This window comes from Epinephelus moara, chromosome 10 (assembly GCF_006386435.1).
Source record: "Epinephelus moara isolate mb chromosome 10, YSFRI_EMoa_1.0, whole genome shotgun sequence".
Classification (NCBI taxonomy): Eukaryota; Metazoa; Chordata; class Actinopteri; order Perciformes; family Serranidae; genus Epinephelus; species Epinephelus moara.
This window is the reverse complement of record NC_065515.1, coordinates 33,285,524-33,304,144: the sequence shown is the minus strand read 5'-3', so window position 1 is coordinate 33,304,144 and position 18,621 is coordinate 33,285,524. Positions and strand designations below refer to the sequence as shown.

Here is an 18,621-nt window from a genome sequence, read left to right as displayed (position 1 = left end):
ATAGTATTTATAAATAAATCTTCAACACAGCAAGCTTTCCTGCACAGTGACTGATAAAGGCAGATGATACAGATAACTGGCTGCTCATAACCCGACAATTTACTACATGTTTCATTTTCACAATTAATACTTACTCATCCCAATTTTTTAACGCTGTCTCATAAGCATGGGCCTTCTTTTTAACCGGGACTGACCCATTCAATGGATCACGACAGGCCACATGACCCCCAGCTGTCTAACCACAACAAAAAGGGGCCTACACAGCCCCTTTAACCCTATCTGGGCCCGAAACTTGTCTTAATATTGCAGCATACTGCCCCCTTTACTGAGAGCTGCCATGCTAATAACGTTACTCATAAACAGTATTTCCCCCTGTAAGTGAATTCATTATCTCCGACTCGAAGAGGGTAAGACGACGGTGTGTAATTTGTTAACAGGTAAAGGCAGTTACAGGCTGCTGCTGCTGCTGCTGCTGCTAAGGGCGACGATGGCTCTGCACAACTAACATTACATGTTAGCATTATCTTGAGAAAGCAGCGAACAAAAAAACGTTGCCGAAGCGCTTCAAAATGAGTTACATGTGGAAATCGCATTAACCTTCAATGCAGTGTACTTAACTTGTGCATGTGCGCAAATACAACCCTTATATTTAACCACTCTTCACCGTGTCCTGACGTTTATGTATTTTTAGCTAACGCTAGCTTCTAGCTAGGGTAGCTACTTCCATATCTGCATTTAGAAAAAACAAAACACCGCGACGGCTGACGCTACACAGCACCATTACACGAGAATAAAGCCTTCGTGATTTGATAAAATTAATACCATTTGATGAATATTACCTCCTGCAGCGAAGTATAGTCCTCTCCGTGTTTTATTTTAATCGATTTGGTTTCGTTTTGTAAAAATTCCTTGGATGGATTTTCCTCTAGCGTTAGGGGTTAGCTAGCTGAGGCTATTACGGGGTCACGCCCACCTCAGAAACTACGCATTGCGATTGGTTGTATCATCCGGATGACAGAACTCCTAATTCAGAAGCCTGATAATGTGATTGGCTCATTCTGTTATTGACATACATGTCAACCAATGAGAACTGACACTTACTCCTGCCCCTCCTCCTTGCTCGTATGTGCACGTCACGCACGTAGTCGACACTGCCGGGTCGCCATAAGCAAAGGCTTCCATGCTTCGTTGACCGTGAGAAAAATAAAATACCCTCACTGCAAATAAACGCTTTGTTTAACCTGTATTTGTATGACCCTTGTAGGCTAAGAGTTTGTCCCAAAACCCTGAACTCCATGTTCTTTTGGTCAAAGTTCCCTCCCATCTAGTTTCTCTGAACCTTGGTGTTTAAGTGTCTTTCTACCTTTAATAAGAATACAGCTTAAATTACTTAAAATGCATCACTGTAAACCTTGTTATCCTTGTAAGAGCTAAAGGCTCTACCAGTTCATTCAAGGTGATAAAAACCTTCAAGATTACAAGTCAATTTTAATCAATACAAAGCCCCCCTCCCAAAAATAAATATATAATAAATAAACAGAGCAAAATCACTCATTTTCACTTTTTATTGAATAACACTGAAAATGTATTGACAATTTTTTGCACCAAACTTGTGCAAGCCATTCTAAAACTACATATCAAAACTAAAATGAACTAAAAATTATACAATTTCAGAAAATATACATTTCCCAGTCTATGCAAATCTTTGTCTCTCCATCAAAACTCAAAGTGCTGGCATGTGGATGGACACTGTCACACACTGCTGGTTATGTCAACACCAAATATTCATCAATGACAAAGGCAACGGTATGAAGTAGTCGATAACAAACTCAGATAGCGGATTCAGTATCAAATTTCAGGAGCAGTGTGTGAAATTTAACATTTCATCTTAATGCAAGCATTTTCTGTTTATTTCAGTGTGGTCAGGTAGAACAAGTGACCACAGGAGACACAAAAATCTGACTGAACAACATACACACCCCCCCCCCCTCCCCCCCCCACAGATGGCAGTAATAGATTATAAAAGATGAAAAAGTACAAATTTTAATTTTAGCAAAAAATACAAATAAGGTTTCTAGACTTAATTAGGTTTGAGTGAGGGCAAAGTCTAAAGAGCTAGATATATGGGAGACCTACATTACACTCTTGGTTAAGTAGTTTCGTTTCTTTGGACTTTATTAAAAGTGAACTGGGGAAATTCAAATCTTCACCGCAGTATATAATGGGCTTAAGAATCTATAATGTTTAGCTGGTTGTATCAAATTCATAGTAACTTTTAAACCAAATCTCACAAGCTTCACATACAAATATAACATTAGGGTATGACAATATTTAAGGAACCAATACACAAACTGTCCAACCACATTTGATGACACCATTCCCTGACACGACACTTCCTCTCAGACTGTCCAGCAGAAAAACAAACCAAAAAAATGTAAGTGGTTCAGTTTGTGCTTGTATCTCAGGGTCGCATCTACATGTTATGGAGCTCTGATCACTTGTCATGTTACTGCAATTGAAATCATCTGATCCAAGTCAGCACAAACGCAAAGCGTCACATTTGGAAGCCTGTCAAGATTATATTATGCAGTTTATGTCCACCTGCAACTGTGGCTGATGGATTCCAGAATCTACTGGCCACTATTGTTTGTTTCTGGCAGCCACTTGCATATTTTACCAGCATTTGGCCGGTGGCTGGTGCATATTTCAAACCCTGACTATGTTGATGGTTTGTCTACTTTTATCTAGTTGGTCAACTGAACCCTAAACCAGGTATTTAAAAATTAAAGTAAAGACAAGTACAGAGCTACAGGAGTCACATAACGGAGCCTTCCAGGTCAGATGATGGTCAGACAGTTAACTCCCCCAACATTGACAGATGTTAAAAAATTGCACCAAAATGATGACTAACCACAGCCAAACTAACGGCACACCAGATACGATCCGGATTCTAATAAAAGCCTCGTACAAAATAACCTCCAAACAACTTGGGCAAATGGCTAAACCACTTTTGACTCAACATTCTCTTAAGGAGTGCTAAAAATGGAGGGATTTAGTTAAAGGTAACAAACATTTAACAATATGGATAACATTAGCATTAGTTAATGGTACAAAATGAAAACGCTGGGAGTAAAATCACGGTGTAAAGTATTAACGGAGTAATGGTACAATTACAAAAAGGAATTTTCAATTTATCTTTAACTACACGTCATGGCAGATCCAAGGTGAAAAATGGCAGCATTGAAGTCCACAAAAATTGTAGTTTTATAAATCATAAAAATATATTAAGAGAAACTGATTCTTTATTGCCTCTACTGAAAATTCCCCTTACAGTTTACATCGCGTTTCCTCGAGGGCTGAGCAGACAGAGCCAATGATCATCGCCCGCTGCTGTACCCTGGGAAAAACTGATTTAGAATATCTTGCAGGGATTTGTTGACGGTCATGGAGTAGTTTTTGCCCAGGTCGTGCCTGCAGGCCGGGCAGGTGTACACGTCTGCTTTGAAGGACCGCTGCAGGCATTCCTGAGGTAAAAAGAAACAACTTTCAATTTCAGGAACTACTACTTTTTAAAATCAACATGTCACTGTGTAACAGGTCACTCATGTTCTGTTAGATATCAATTTGTAAATTTAAGATAGCGTTAAGTTAGAATGCTATATGACAGTTTCAGAAACATTTCTGTCACAGGGTCGATGTAAGGTTGGGATGTGTCAGAAGATCAAAAGCTACTACAGCTACCCTGATGTTTAAGATAACCATTCTAACCCCAACACTCCTGCAACACAATGAAATAATTTAATGTTTTAGGTCATATCGTTTATCAAAAACCTCCTTCATCTGTTAAAGAGGTATGATTGAGTAACTGCATACAATCAAGTCATATTTAAAAAGAATGATTTTCCAATGTTTTTCCTGCTCCCTGAATTTCAAAGATGTGCATGTGTAAGCCAAAAGCTAGGGATGTCAACAGTTAGCCGCTGACAATATTTTTGACCGGTTACGCATTTTGTTCTACAGGCTAACTTTGCTACTCTTCAGTTTCCTGCACTGTGCACCAACCAGGTTTGGTGGAAACAAGTTAGCAGCTGCGCCTGCAGTCTCCCCCCAGTGAGTAAGTGGCTCTATTTTTAACCGCAAACCTCCACTGGCTGCAGATTTGTTTGCGCAGTTAGCAGTGACAGTGTGGCTAGTGGTGCTAACAAAGTTAACCTTGCTAAAGGGCGTTTGCAGCTTAAAATTAAGCAGTTACTCACCAGGGCTACCTGGGGGAACACTGGAGGGTGGCCTGTACGTTTGCAGTACCGCCACTAGGACAGTATTAACAGCAGTAATTGCAGAATGAGCAGCACCGCTAGGTAGCTCCCACCCAAACCAAGCAGTGAAGTGTGACCCTCTCTAAAATGCAGCACTAAAGCTCACTGAGTCACTGGAGCACCGGACTAAAAGTAAAGGCCTTTTACATTTTGTTTTCTTAAAACTTGCTGGTTGGCAGTGTTGGATGGATGTTACTCTCCATCTTTTTTTCCGGAAACAAAAATAGTCGAATGTGTTGATCAGTAACTGTACTGTGTTACGGTAACAACATCCCTACTGAAAGCTCATCTATTTTGGTGAACAACAGTGTGTTCATGGAGTCTTGTTTACTGCTCTTTTTGCACCTGCAATCAAGCTGTCACTCTGGATCCCAAAGTTTGTGATTAAGATAGTTTCTTACCCTGCAGACATTGTGTTGGCACTCTGTGGTTATGGGCATATAGACCACTTCTTGGCAGCAAATGCAGAGGAAAACTTCTTCGACTTTGTTCAAGAATTTCTGCAGAAACAAATCAAACGTGTGAGAAGAGATTACACACAGTCGTATCACTATTCAGAGAAGGAGGTTTAAAGCAGGTCTCGTTAGTTGTTTTTTTTTTTACTCAGACTTCTGTTTTTCATATGTGCAAGAGGCTTTTTAGGCACCTAAAGGTCATCACGTGCAAAAATGTACACCAACAAGCTTCTGTTGTGCCTGAACTCAACACCCATGTAGCGATAACTGGTTCACACTGTGGTTTCACGAAGCCACAGAAAAATGCAGCACTGACAAAGATCCAAGTCACACAAACCAAACTTTTCATTCATAGAGGGCATTTTAAGTTAGGAAATAAATCCACTGTAGGTACATACTTCTTGTCAATAGAGCTTCCAAGGTATAGGGTGTTGGACAAACTTAGCTTTTTTAATTTAATCACACCAATGTGATTGTGCCATTAATTAATCACCAAAAAGCACTACTGCTTCAGGCTCACTGAATGAAGGTGTTAAAGTGGTTTCGAAATTTAAGCTCGATTTACCGCTTTGTTGCTCTCATTCACATGCATAACAAACAGAGCCACACTTTCTCCAAAACATTAGCTTAATCATTTAGAAACCCGGCTGGTGACATCACCAAATACACGGCCATGCTTACCGGTCCAAGTGACAGTGACTCCATGGCTTCATCCCACAGCTTCTTGTTTGGTGCATCACTCTTGATGAGACCTTTCTGCTCCTGGGTGAGCTTGTACACTTCTACCTTTATTTTCTTGGGAGTCTTTGCTGGTGGGGTCTTGGGGGATTCTGGCGGAAAGAAACATTTTAATTTCACTACAGAGTTGGTGGCAGATTATACTTGAGTTTCTACACAGAAACAAACAATTCAATCTCCCGTCAGTGATACAGTACACCACAACAACCCAACACACAGTTCAGGGGTGATTCACAGCAGTTGAATACGGGAGAAAGGTTAAAAAACAACAACAACAAAAAAAACTCACACCCACATACACACAGAGAACTTACCACTGGCCTGAGATTTTCTCTTCCTCTTTGACTTGTTGGGTGTTGCCGCCTCCTCCTCCACTTCATTTTTGTTCTCTTTCTCTTTCTGATAGCCAGCAGGATACTGAAACAACATTGAGACCATTTAATTGAAGTTACGCTATCGCTACCAATCAGCTCAAAGCAAAGCTAATGTCTGCATCTTAACATTTACTATGCAACAATTAAATATGCACCTGCTCGTACTTTAACATGCTATAATGACTGTAAGTGTTTAATGTAATGGTGACAAAACATGCTAACATTAGCATGCTAGAATGCGAGTTTAAGCATTTGTTACACATCTTCATTGAAACATTTTAATCCAGGCTCTGACCCCATCTTAGGGACCCTGACACACCAAGCAGACAGTTGGCCATTGGTCAATGTTGGGCCATTGGTGAGCATCTGTTGCTCTAGTTTTGGCTGGGTGTCCTGCACCGTTGGCCCTAATTGCCTGTTTTTCAGACGATTCAGCGTGTTTAATCTGCGTCGGACCCAGCGGAGCCCATCAGTGACTAAAATTACTCTGTTTGGCAGTTTAACTCTGTGAACAAGAAGAGAAACAGAAGCGAGGAAAGCAAACAAATGACAAAAGTCAAGAGGGAGTGAGATCGAAGCAAACTTGTGAGGCAAAATTATTTTTTTCAGCCACTGAGCTCTTGGCAGACACAATTCATAATGGTGTGGGTTACTGTGCACTGGCACACGGTAAATATCCTTTGTTCTTTCAACATCAGAGGGGTATTCCAGGTAGGAGGTTCAGCAAACTCTGAGTCTAACCCCGAACTCTGAGTTGATTTACCCTGAGATGGGAAACTCTGAGTTACCGGTTCCAGAACAGCTGATTTGAGTTAGTTCAGTCAACTCTGAGTATGTTCACTCTGAGTTAAGCCGACAATAAAAAGCCATCATCAATGGAGCTCCGACTCAGCGCCTGCATTTTAATCCAGTGGATGTAGAGATATTAATGCATGTGTAGCAGACGGTGCACGTTTATCTTTAAAAGAAGAGCCTGAGTCAGAGTGAGGAAAGTGTAAATAAGTTAACCATAAAGTTAATAAAAACGTTTTATTCAGTGTTGTCCGTTTATTCATCATTTATCAGACTTACATTTCCTTAATGAAGATAAAGTGGTGGAATCTGACTGTGTATCAGGCTGTAGATACATTACATTATATTAATAATATATAAAAATATATTTGTTCATATTTAATCTGATGGGGAAAAACACAGGAGGCAGCAACTGAAACATAGGAAGATTTAAAACATATAGGCTAGGCTATAGATCAAAGACATAAAGACATGACTGTAAACTCACAGTCTGACCCAGTAATAATATGTTTGGTGATTTGCACTTAAAAAGACGTTGAGGTTAAAATACAGTAGATTTTAAAATGTTGGACATCTATTTGTATCTTGACTCAACAGCATTCAGTGACTTTATTTCAGCTACAAATGTAGTAAATTTAAAGACTGTGAAATGCTGCACCATTGCTCACTCAGAAATATGAACATGTAATCCCCAATATTAGGCTATAGGAATTATGTTCCATCAGTGCGACCAATGACATCAGTGATAGAGATCATTAGTCATGAATACTACGTGTCTAAAGCTTCATACCGATTTTTAAAATTTAAATAATTAGACCTACACATGTGCGCAATAAACATTTGGGAGCTGCTCTAACAGACTGACAGTCTGATCCTTGTGCACAGTGTTGTAAAAAATAATTAATATAAAAAGGACAGAGGTTTGATTCTGAGCTGAGGATGAATTCTCGCTGTGTAATATTTGAATGTAAAGACAAAAACTGATGTCCAAAGAAATGATTGATGTGTATAAATTCAGTAACTTAAGACAGTCCTGAGTAACAAACTAATATCCAGCAGGATTTACACTGTGACAGACGGTAAATCTCCGCTAATGAATGCGCTTTGATACAAGCTTTGACATGGACTGAATGAATGAGGAAATTAAACAGCGTGTAAGAGGGAGGAGACAGAGAAAAACTCAGGGTTTATTGAAGAAAACCTGTCAGCGATCAGGTTATGTTCACAGAGTCTGTTACTGTGACTGTGACTGACTCAGAGTTTCAGTTACCTCTCTTTCTGGAACGGATAACTCAGAGTTTCCCTCATCTCAGGGTTAACTTACACTGAGTTTTCACATAACCCGCTTTCTGGAGTACCCCCAAGGTTGTGTTCACGTGCTAACTGGCTAGTGTCTTGAATACATCCTGTCAGACTTCATGTTTCCCTTTTTGTATGATGAATACAGACTACTGCCGCCTGCTACTGTCCAGAGTTATTTCTTCTCACATTTCTTCTTTGCAGTATGTTTAGGTGCAACTTTTTGACCGAGAGACAGTTGACATAAGGCGACACAACACTCCACTCCCACGCAACTAGTTCTTTGATGTCTGTTTGATGTGTCTGGGCCTCAACACCACTGCAGTCCTAAGAACTGGGACTTTTTGTATAGAAAAACCCTCTTGATGTGAAGTAGTCTGAGTGATAATCTCTACCTGCATGGTGAGACCAAGCTTCTTGATGCGTTCCTTGCCGTCTCTGGTCCACGGTGCTGGCTCATCATCATCACGCTTGAGCAGATAACGCCAGACCAAGAAGCCAGACTTGCCTTTGGCTGGCCAGTACTTCACCACCTGAAGGAAATCAATGACAAAGTCAAGTAAAACTACTGATAGATGCTTCAAGTCACACACGAGTTATTCAAATAAGCAGTAGTTGCTGGCTTACTGGACTTGATGAGTTCATTGTCACACCTCACAACAGGACATACAGAAACTTGTCCTTACCTTATATATCCCATCATATCTGTTTCCTTCCTCAGGGGAGTATTTACTGTGCTTGCGACCTTTGCAGCTGCGCACAACTCTAACGGGTTTGCCTTCTTTCCAGTTCTTGGCCTCAGCTCCATTTTTGTCATTGACAGGCACGTTGCAGTTTAGAGCCAGCGCCCTGGTGAGAACCAGAGAAAGTAATTTGTACGTGCAAAATAAAATGAAGCAAAAAGTAACAATTCAAAAATTTAGAGCAAGTTATAATGTGTTAGGGCCATTAGCGTCATACCTGTTCATGTGGGTAAGTGTCTGATCACACGACTGCTCAGCGGTCCTCTTGTTTCCAGAAAGATCTCGCCCTCCAGACCCAGTGTAAGTGAACTCATTACCATCATCCTACAATGCAAGACACATCAAATATTAAAATGACACACCCTGTCTGATAACATTACTTAAAATATTATAAATAAAGGGACTGAAGACAAAAGGGGAAAAAAGAAAAACAGCATACCACGTCATCCTCATATCCTCCTGCCAGGACCAGAGAGTAGGCACCATCGTTGCTCCTGCCATGAATGCCAGCTACATGAGGCCTGTGGACGCCAGATTCACTAACCTAGATAAGCCAAAGAAATTCAACATTATTGGAGACCAGTGGGACAAAGCACAAAAAAACCATAGTACTTTTTATAATCAACATATGTTGCAACAGTTCAACAGCATTAATTAAACTCTTGAGTTGCGTGGGCTGACCTGCACTCTGAACTTCCACAGGGAGCCAACAGGGATGCTGGGGATTGGGCCGTAGTGGTTGGACGGGACGATGGTGCACTGCTTGGTTCGACCAACGCAAGCCATTCCCTGGAGGGGGGAGGAGTAATTTATATTTGAAAACTTTGGTGTTAATCACCAAGTATAGTAACACAGCTATTTTTCTACAGGACACTGAGCATGTCATCTGTATTCTTATTTCTCACAACATACTGTACGTACTGTCACCAGTGCCAATATTTTTGACAAATCAGTTGGTATAAAATGTTAATTGTTGTTCATTTCAACTGTGATAACAACCCTAACTAGTGACATATCAAAACCATAATTTTAAATGTCTAAAAATGATCAAAATCTGAATAATAATTGCTGTCTGTATCAGCAGCACTCACCTTGCCCCAGTCCCTCTGGCTGGAGGAGCTGGCAGACGCCATCTTGGCTTTCTTCTTGCTCTCCTTCAGCTTCTCTCCAGCCAACACAACCTCACTGGCGTCATTACGGCAACCTGGGCAATACCTGAGACAGTATGACATGCAGAGGTCAATTATAGCACAATGTATCAATAACTCAAGTTACGACTCCATGTTACAGAGATGTCATGGTATCTGTGCGATTCAATGGATTGTTGAGTTCTGCACATGATCCTACTGACCAGTCCTCGTCGTCAGGGATGGAGGTGAGTGGAGGGTTCAGGCAGTAAGTGTGATAGGCCATGTCACATTCATCGCACAGCAGCTGTTTGTCAGGATCCTGCTTGATGCCGCAGATATGGCAGTTACACCACTGACAGTTTTTCTTGGGATCGTCCTTACAGTGCTTGCATTCAGGTCCATTTGACCCTGGAGAATACAGACATTTCAGTGAGGTGGGGCGAGTTTCATCTGTACCAATTAACATCAACTGTTCACATGGATGATTCACACGCCACATTTTTTTTTTCACAATGACTACATTTACAGGCACAGAATTCTGAAATATAGAATATATCTGAGAAGAATATTTTTAAACCTACTTTTTAGTGGACTCTCAGATCCAGCCGGGGCGTCACCCAGGGAACCAGGCTCCTCGATTTTGTAGATTTCAGTCAGGAACATGATCCGGCAGTCATTAAGAGAGTCACCAGCATCACTGTAAGCAAAGACACAAACTGTCAGAGTGTCTGTCATGGTAGAAATAAAGTAGTACATTCTCCCGCTTATAATATTTCATATGAAACACTTGGAAAGTTTAGAACAGCGAACACATGAAACCTAGCAGGGACAATGAAAACCTGCAGACAAACACAGCTGTGTGCGTGTAATATATACAAAAATATGTCGATACACTTTTTCTGCTATCAAACGATTATCAGGAGCCAAATGCAATTCTTTTTCTCAAGGTGGTAATGAGATCCATATCCACATAGGGATTAATACCCAAATCTCTTAGAGCATTACCAACACAAATTACTATGATATGAAATCTACTCTGATAGCACAGCAGGAAACCTCTTCCCACCTGCTTCTGTGGCTTCCCAAAACCCAACAACTTTAATATATAGATAAAAATGGGACCACAAGATGATCACCTGCCACTTGTTTAAAAAAATATTTGACTTATGGCAGTCCTTACCCGAGGATAATCTTGGCGTAGATCTCTCGCACGGTGCGTGTCTCCCTCTTCCTCTGGATCTCAGCATCATACCAGTAGCCACGCTCCTTGGGGTCATCTGGATTGTAGTTGACCATAACGACCATTTGTGGCTCCAGCTGGTGCCACTGGTACACTGTACGGGCTCGCGGACGAACATCCTTGGCCAGTAACTGAATCACTCCGTTTTCTGGGTAGCTGGGATGGTAAATGTGATATCACATCAGTTTGCAGTTTGGGGGCAAGCCACACACCACCACAGGTGCTTCCTTCACAGTGCGGAGTGTAGCTGAATGTATAAAAGTATGTTTAAATGGTGAGGATTGTCTACTGGTGCAGCACAGGTACAACAATTGTTGAATGCATCAGCTGTTAGTACTGCAAACTCCTCCAAACTTAAATTTTTAGTTCAATGTTAATTCCTTTCTCACAAGGATTTACATTGCAATGCCATTGTCTTTCAAATCATCCAATTCTCTTAATTTGAAACTGTGCCATTTCATGAGGATCTGTCAGATGCCCTTGAGGTGAAGCTGCAGCAGGAAGTGATCCATTTTACAGCAGTCGTAGATTAACAGCACTTTATTTCAATTAGCCAATAAAAGCACACGTTATGTTGACTAACTGGTGATAGGGTTGGATGGTTTAAATTAGTGTCGTGCCTTCAAATCTACTGTGCTTCTATCCAGCAATGTCTTTCTTCAAATATTTACACATTTTATGACAGGAGAGAAAACCGTTTCATTGTAAAGTGTCATGTCTCACTGAGAAAGATTAGTACTACAGCAGACTAACTACCCTTGGACTTAACACTGCCTCTGCAGTCAACATGGGGACCTCCAGACCAGATTAATGTAGTTATGATGTCTTTATGTAAAAGATATCTCATCTGCATTGGACTATCTGGAACTGACATTATTTTACCACTTAAAGGTTGAATATCAAATACATTGACTTTCCATCACTGCAGCTCTGACAGACTATGAAGTTCACATATTGAACAAAAAATATCACTCACTGTCTGAATCACAGAAGACGTCATTTTAGTGAAGGAGAGCAGGACGGGTAAATTGAATGAGGCCAACAACAGTAACTGTGAACAGCACTGCCATTTAAAGCTAAAATATTTTAACTTTTGCCGTCCTTCAAGGCGGAATTTAAAACCGGAAGTTACATAGCACCGTCACACAAGGTAAACACATGAGGTCTGGATAATCACTGGACATTACTAGAAAAATTATGTTAAAAAAAAAAAAAAAAACTATTTCATGTATTTTATTAAATTCTTTGTAAACAATATGGCAACACCATCGCAACACATCAACATGCATGTTTCATTTTACTGTCCTGTCATTTGACTGTTCCGTCTGCCTGATTCCCCATGAACGCAGCATAAAGGTATGGTTTCCTTGCACAGATAAGATACTGTTTACTTTTCTGATCATTAAATTACTGCATAATTCAAATGTTCAGTCATTAAAATTAAATGTTAAGTTTAATATTTGGTTATTTGTGGTGCTATGTATACATGCATTTGAAACAAATTTCCTAATTTTCTTTTAAACTAATCTGCTCACGGATCAACAGATTTGGTCCAGAGCTGCTTTGCAGACTCTGACATACAGGCATAGAGGCGGCTCTGCATAGGAGCGGGCATTCAGTCCCATGCCATACTTCTTTCTTTGCTTTTGACAACATCAAGCTCGCCTTGGCCTGCACTCTTACATACTGCGTTGCCTGCCTGCTCTAAGCCCCATGAACAACACTCCACTTATAAGATTAATTCACTTTTTAGAAATTCTGCCTTTAATATTTTAGAAAACAGAATTGGGGCAATACCAGTAGTCTGGAAATGCAATTTTTTTCCATACTTATCCAGACCTGGACATTTCTGAAATCATCTTTGATGAGCGATTGTCTTTGGTTCACCGTTTGTTTAATACTTTTGATTTTAAAAATATAGTGTATTATAGTGCTCCATCTCCTTCCTGTACTTTACAGATAGTCAACATAATCCCACCGCCATTTATCGTCAATTCTACTGCTTCTATCAGTTGTGTGCTTTAAACAGCAATTTGTTTCTCCTTCTACAACTATAAAATAACATCTACATTGCAGGTGGCTGCCTATTAACAAAACTTTTATGTTAATACAAAGATAGCTCACAGAGTGGTGTTAGTTGGGCTCAACACATGTCTTTGGGGGAAAAAACAGTGATAAGCATGCGTAATAGAAAAGGATTCTTACTCTTCATATTTAACATGGTACAGTATCTCCTCCCCCGCGGGCTGCGCCTCAGCACCCTCTTCTTTAGGCGTCTTTTCTGTCTTCGTAACATTCACAATCTGGGCCTCAAACCACGCCCCCATGTTCAAATCCCTTGCATCAACCAGCTCATTGATCTTAAAGACACACAGAAAAGAAAAGGTTAGCCAGATATTCAGAGCAGAGACATTTTAAAAACTGTAGCGATTGTTTTCAGCGCAACAAGTAATAACTTAAAAAATGCATCATGTGAATGTTCAAAAAAACAAGATTCAAAGCCTGCTAGTCAGCATTTTAAAATGTATGGGAGGGGTTTCTGAAGCTATTCGACCATCCGACATGCAGCTCTGAAGAAATATACTAGAAGCTGAAGTTTTCATATTGGTGAATGTCTCCTGCTTATAGTGGAGGGTGGCCAGTGCCCCCTGCAGCATTCCCATTTATTTACACCCTCCCTCTTATAGAAAGTGGCCCACACAACTGTCAGCATGATTTCATGTTGAGAAACATGCATTTTATTGAGATGAACACAATTATCAGGAGGTGTCACTGGCCAACAGCTGTTGTTAGAGGCAGCAAGAAAAAAAGAATGTATTCCAATCACCCCAAAATGAAACATGTAAAAAAGTAGAAGAAATATCCACGTTGCAGTCCAGCTCCATTAAATCAACAGTGGTGATTGATCCAATTGGGTCAACGTATTAGTTGAACACGCTTGATGACTTCCTCTAACCACAGCTAAATGCAGGTCATACACCACAGCTTTTAACCACTTATCCCTACAGAAATAATCGATTTCCACCTCCCCACAAGGCAGAAATAACTTGTGAAGACTTTCAGTATAAACATCCAATTTAATCCCAACTACCAGCTTTAAACACGTACCTTGTAAAATCCAAACCCTGGGTCGATGAGCTCTGGGGTCGTCTGGGCAGAGGTGCCGGCGGTCTGACCCTCTACCTCACCGTGAGTTGAGCTCTTGTCAGACTCGCTCTGGGTTGAGCCACAACCAGAATCGGAGTCCGAGAGCTCGGCTTCTTTGTCCTTGCTTTTGACGACATTGATGGGCTGCATCTTCTGCCTAACAAGCAGCTGCACTATGTCGTTAAGACCCACGTTGTAGTCGAATATAGTATGGCCATCCTCCATCTGATGAAAGACAGAAATACATGAATTTTAAGGAAGTTTTAATAACTTACTAGGACACAAATACCCCCATAAACATCATCAAAGACACGTCTCTGAGCAAAATTTTAACCATGCTGCCTCACCTGCTTGCCGCGGTAGAACAGCCTCTGCCTCTCTGGCTCCACCTTGAAGATCTCGCTGATTTTGAGACGCAGCTCATCCACCTTGGTGAGTTTGGACAGGGAATCCACCCGGTGGGTTTCCTTCCCATCCATTGTGCGAACTTGAATCCACATTGCAGCTGCCCTGTGTCAACAGCCACACCATGATCCGTTATAGCAATAATAATCATTGCAATTACTTCACTAGATACTGTAATCAGTCTTGTTTGATGGATTGACTGATTGTTTACACCTTCAACTCCAGCACAGTGATCAGAAGCGAGCCAGTTTTGGTAAATTTCTATCACTTGCATGGGCATCGTTTGCTATTCATTTGTGTTTGTTTGCATCTGTTTCCACTGCAAAAAAACATTTTAAACCAAAGTAATACCTGAAATAAAACATGTAGATCAAGCCCAATGAACGCCACTATGGCCTTGTCTGATAAAATATGATTTGGTCTGTGCATCAATCCTAAATTTTGTTTTTAACATTTTCCTCTAGAGGCAACACTGTAATGAAGAGGTTTTTAAAGGTCAGTTTGTTTTGCAAATAAATGAGCATTGGTTTCCTCTGCTCACTGCATTAATTGAAGCTACAGTTAACATTTTTTATGAAAGTAATTTTGTGTCCTATTTGTAGAAACTGACACTATATTCTGAAAGACGTGCATGAGACAAATAGTCTGTGGGAAAAAAAGATGCACCTCCTCCTCTTCCTACTGCCTCTAAACGGATGTGCCAAAATCAGACTGCCTCACGACAGCAACCAATCAGAGCAGAGGAATTGCTAACGCAGCTGCACTCCATTTTAACTGCATCCAACATGGCGGACGGGTCAAAAAATTTAAAAATTTTACAGCTTAACAGGACACCATGATACATTTCTGGAAGCATTTAAAAGGCACAGAATGGGCAAAGCAGTAAAAGAATCTTGATTCATATTTGATAAGCACTGGCTAGTTTAACAGTTTGACCGCACTTCCGGATACTTAATTGAGAGCCGAGACTCCTTGGCTCTGACTGGATGTTTTCGTTCGCATGCAGTAGGGTTATTAGAAATGCCTCAAGGCAATAGTCAGCAGAGGATTTTTTTTCACAATCTGTCTCATTTAGCGCTGGTTGAATATTTGGACAGTTTCAGCAAATATAAAACATTTTTTAAAAAGTTACCAAGTGCTGTTTGTGTGTATTAATATTCCTCTATTCAATGACTACTGTTGTTCTCAATTTTAACCAAATTCCACAGCATGTATTTGCATATAAATACGTGCTATGAATATACTTGCATGCTTGATGCACTATTATATTTCTTTGTACCTTACTATGTGTTGTGGTTTTTGTTTTCTTGTGAGCCATTTCATACACACATTTCCTTGTTATGGTCAATAAAGATTTGCTGATTCTGAACGCGCAACTGTGACTATTTAGCCCATGTCCACACTGAGCTGGCCAAATTTTAAGTAAGTCTTTCCCTCCACCCTTAAGCTTTCAATCCACACAAATCCAGCACTTTAACACTCTGGTTTGTTGCTTATTGAAAGCACTTTGTAGACATTGTGAAAGCATAAAGTTCCTGCAAACTCAATCATTTAGAATAGATTTTAAAGTCTTTTTACTTCTTAAAAGCACTTAATGGCTGGGGCGTCGGTGGTTTAGTGGTAGAGGAAGCGCCCCATGTACAAGGCTGTTGCCGCAGCAGCCCGGGCTCGACTCCAGCCTGTGGCCCTTTGCTGCATGTCTCTCCCTCTCTCTCTCCCCCTTTCTCACTTCACTATCCTATCAATTAAAGGCAAAAAATATCTTCAAAAAAGCACTTAATGGCTTCACTCTCTCTCATAGCATGTCCCTACATGAACCCTGAGATCCTCCACGATTGTTTTTTTAACTGTTTCTACTTTCTAAGTCATGACCAAAAACTTTGGAGATGATCCAGAGAAGATTACAACACCCTGCCTTTTAATACTGGGGGATGCAGCCTTTGTCAGTTACACCCCAAATCTATGGAACGCACTACCTACAGATATGAGGGAAGCTAGCTTCCTAAATATTCTTCTATATAAAAGAAAGCTAAAACATATCCGTTGACCTTAGCTTTTAACTCGCTCTGACTTTCCTGCAGGTCTGAAACTCTTTCCTTTTACGCTTTTACTTTCTGTTTACGCTTCACGCTGCCACAGCACTTTTAAAAAATCATACTTGATTTTATGATTTGTAGTTTTACAACTCTATGACTGTATGAATCAATTAATCCATGTTTTCATTGTTTTGAATGTCATTTTATATTGAATTGCCTTGCCTGATTAATGTCCGTTATGTCTATTTTTATGCGAAGCCCTCAGTGCTTATAATGCTTTTATTGTAAAGCAATTTGTGCTGCATCTCTTGTATGAAATGTGCTATATAAATAAAGTTTAGTATTATTATTAGACTTGGTGGTTGACATGACAGCTCAAAACATACATTTTCAATATTGCCTATAACTAGCAGTAGTCTGATTTAATATTGTGTGATTTTCTCTCATTTCTCATTGCATGAGTGTTGTCTAATAGTTTAAATTTACCTTTTTGCCGCATCTACCTGCTGCTGAACTGTAAAGCACTTTGTGTTGCATTCTGTGCATGAATTAAGTTAATCCATTCACTGAAATGGTGCATTCTTTTTGGTCTAAATGAAATTATTTTTAAAAGGATGATTTACAAGTTTCTCAGCAGCAATAGTTAGATTATGCCAGTCCTTGGTGGGTGTATTGTGCTGCTGTCAGCACTGGGCTGTCACTTCAACAGAATATCAGAAAGGGAGGGAACAAGCTGATTTAAATACAGTGCGGGAAACTGAGCTGTAGGCCACTCCCAGTTCTTTTAAAAGCAGGCACATCCGGACGGGAGGGAGCGCTAGCAAACAATGTGCCTTCGGTCTCTGACAATAAAACACACCGAAATACTACATCATATGCAGTTTGTAGGCGATTTTCACAATAATAAACAACTCATTTCTCCACACAGACCGTGCTTTGTTCCTACTGAGCGGTGAGCTGCGGGCTCGACGGCTGCTTGTCTTTTACTTTTACGGTCTCAGCTGAGGTGTTGTTCGCTCTGCTGGCTCGAAATAAACCAACACCAGTGAACAAAACACGAGTGGTAACATCGAAAACAAACTCCTTGCTACCACCTTCAACGCACGGTTTCACCAAAACCATTCATTTAATTCAAAATACAGACGAAAAACACGAGCTAATTCATCAAGAGCCAACACGGAAAAAGAGGAAAATAAGCATGTTGTTTGAGGTTAGCGTGTTTGTTGTTGCTTCATGGGAAGCAGTTAGGGGGCAAAGCTAGTTTTAATAATGCCATGTGTTACACATTGTGTGGCTTTACTACAGATAAACACCACAAGATAACAGCTCGTGGTAGTCAAGTTCATCACCACCCATCAATGCATAAAGCAACCCACGTTACAACTTATTGTTAGAGCTCTCAACTGGTAACTGAATCTTAGCAATTAGGAGTCAGAGTACATTCAGCAGCATGAAAACAGTCCCGGTAACTTATTATTTCAATTATTTTGAGTTTAACATTTAGCTGGCTGGGGAACTTGGTGAGCTTAGCCAAACAGAAACGAGGCTGGACTAAAGTCAAGTTAGCTAACCATAGTGAGCTAGCTTCTGAGTGAACATATCAATGAGCACAATTTTAAAAGTTATCACAACATGAGAAAAAAACCGCTTTACCTGTTTGTTCGTCCAAGTGAAACCAAGAAATTGACGTTAACGGAGTAACGCGCACGTTTTCCGCAAATAACTTTTGTGTACGGTTTGCACGACCAACTCTTGCCTTGTTGGAGATTGATCAATGAGTTATTCTTCAAGACTTTCATACCCCGCCTGCTCTAAAAACTCAGCTTCGCCATTGGCTGGCTTCCTCTAAGCAACTCGATTCTATTGGCTGGCAGAGCTGTCAATCTGGAATGTGACTGGAGCTTAGCTTCAGCGCGCGAAACGACATTCTCGTGGGTGCAGCTCGC

At 40.5% G+C, this 18,621-nt stretch overlaps 2 protein-coding genes across 4 annotated transcripts in view; both read right to left on the bottom strand.

Moving 5' to 3' along the window:
* kdm4b (lysine (K)-specific demethylase 4B) overlaps positions 1-994 on the bottom strand; it is a 57,799-nt gene extending 56,805 nt beyond the window's left edge. For 2 of the 3 annotated variants that reach the window (XM_050055649.1, XM_050055651.1), the window contains exon 1: positions 840-994. The gene's annotated coding sequence lies outside the window, so the exon portion shown is untranslated. The remainder of the gene's footprint in view (positions 1-839) is intronic. The other variant, XM_050055650.1, reaches the window with a different exon arrangement.
* Positions 995-1,550: 556 nt separating this feature from the next.
* On the bottom strand, positions 1,551-18,481 carry uhrf1 (ubiquitin-like with PHD and ring finger domains 1). Its single transcript, XM_050055671.1, has 17 exons — positions 18,329-18,481; positions 14,582-14,744; positions 14,196-14,459; positions 13,293-13,447; positions 11,028-11,243; positions 10,429-10,544; positions 10,069-10,255; positions 9,809-9,932; positions 9,399-9,506; positions 9,157-9,261; positions 8,935-9,041; positions 8,661-8,823; positions 8,370-8,507; positions 5,824-5,926; positions 5,453-5,601; positions 4,718-4,816; positions 1,551-3,524 (listed from the first exon to the last, which is right to left on the bottom strand). Exons 1-17 carry the CDS (start codon positions 18,472-18,474, stop codon positions 3,378-3,380), a joined length of 2,490 nt encoding a protein of 829 aa, XP_049911628.1. The 5' UTR covers positions 18,475-18,481; the 3' UTR covers positions 1,551-3,377.
* Between the last annotated feature and the right edge of the window lie 140 nt (positions 18,482-18,621).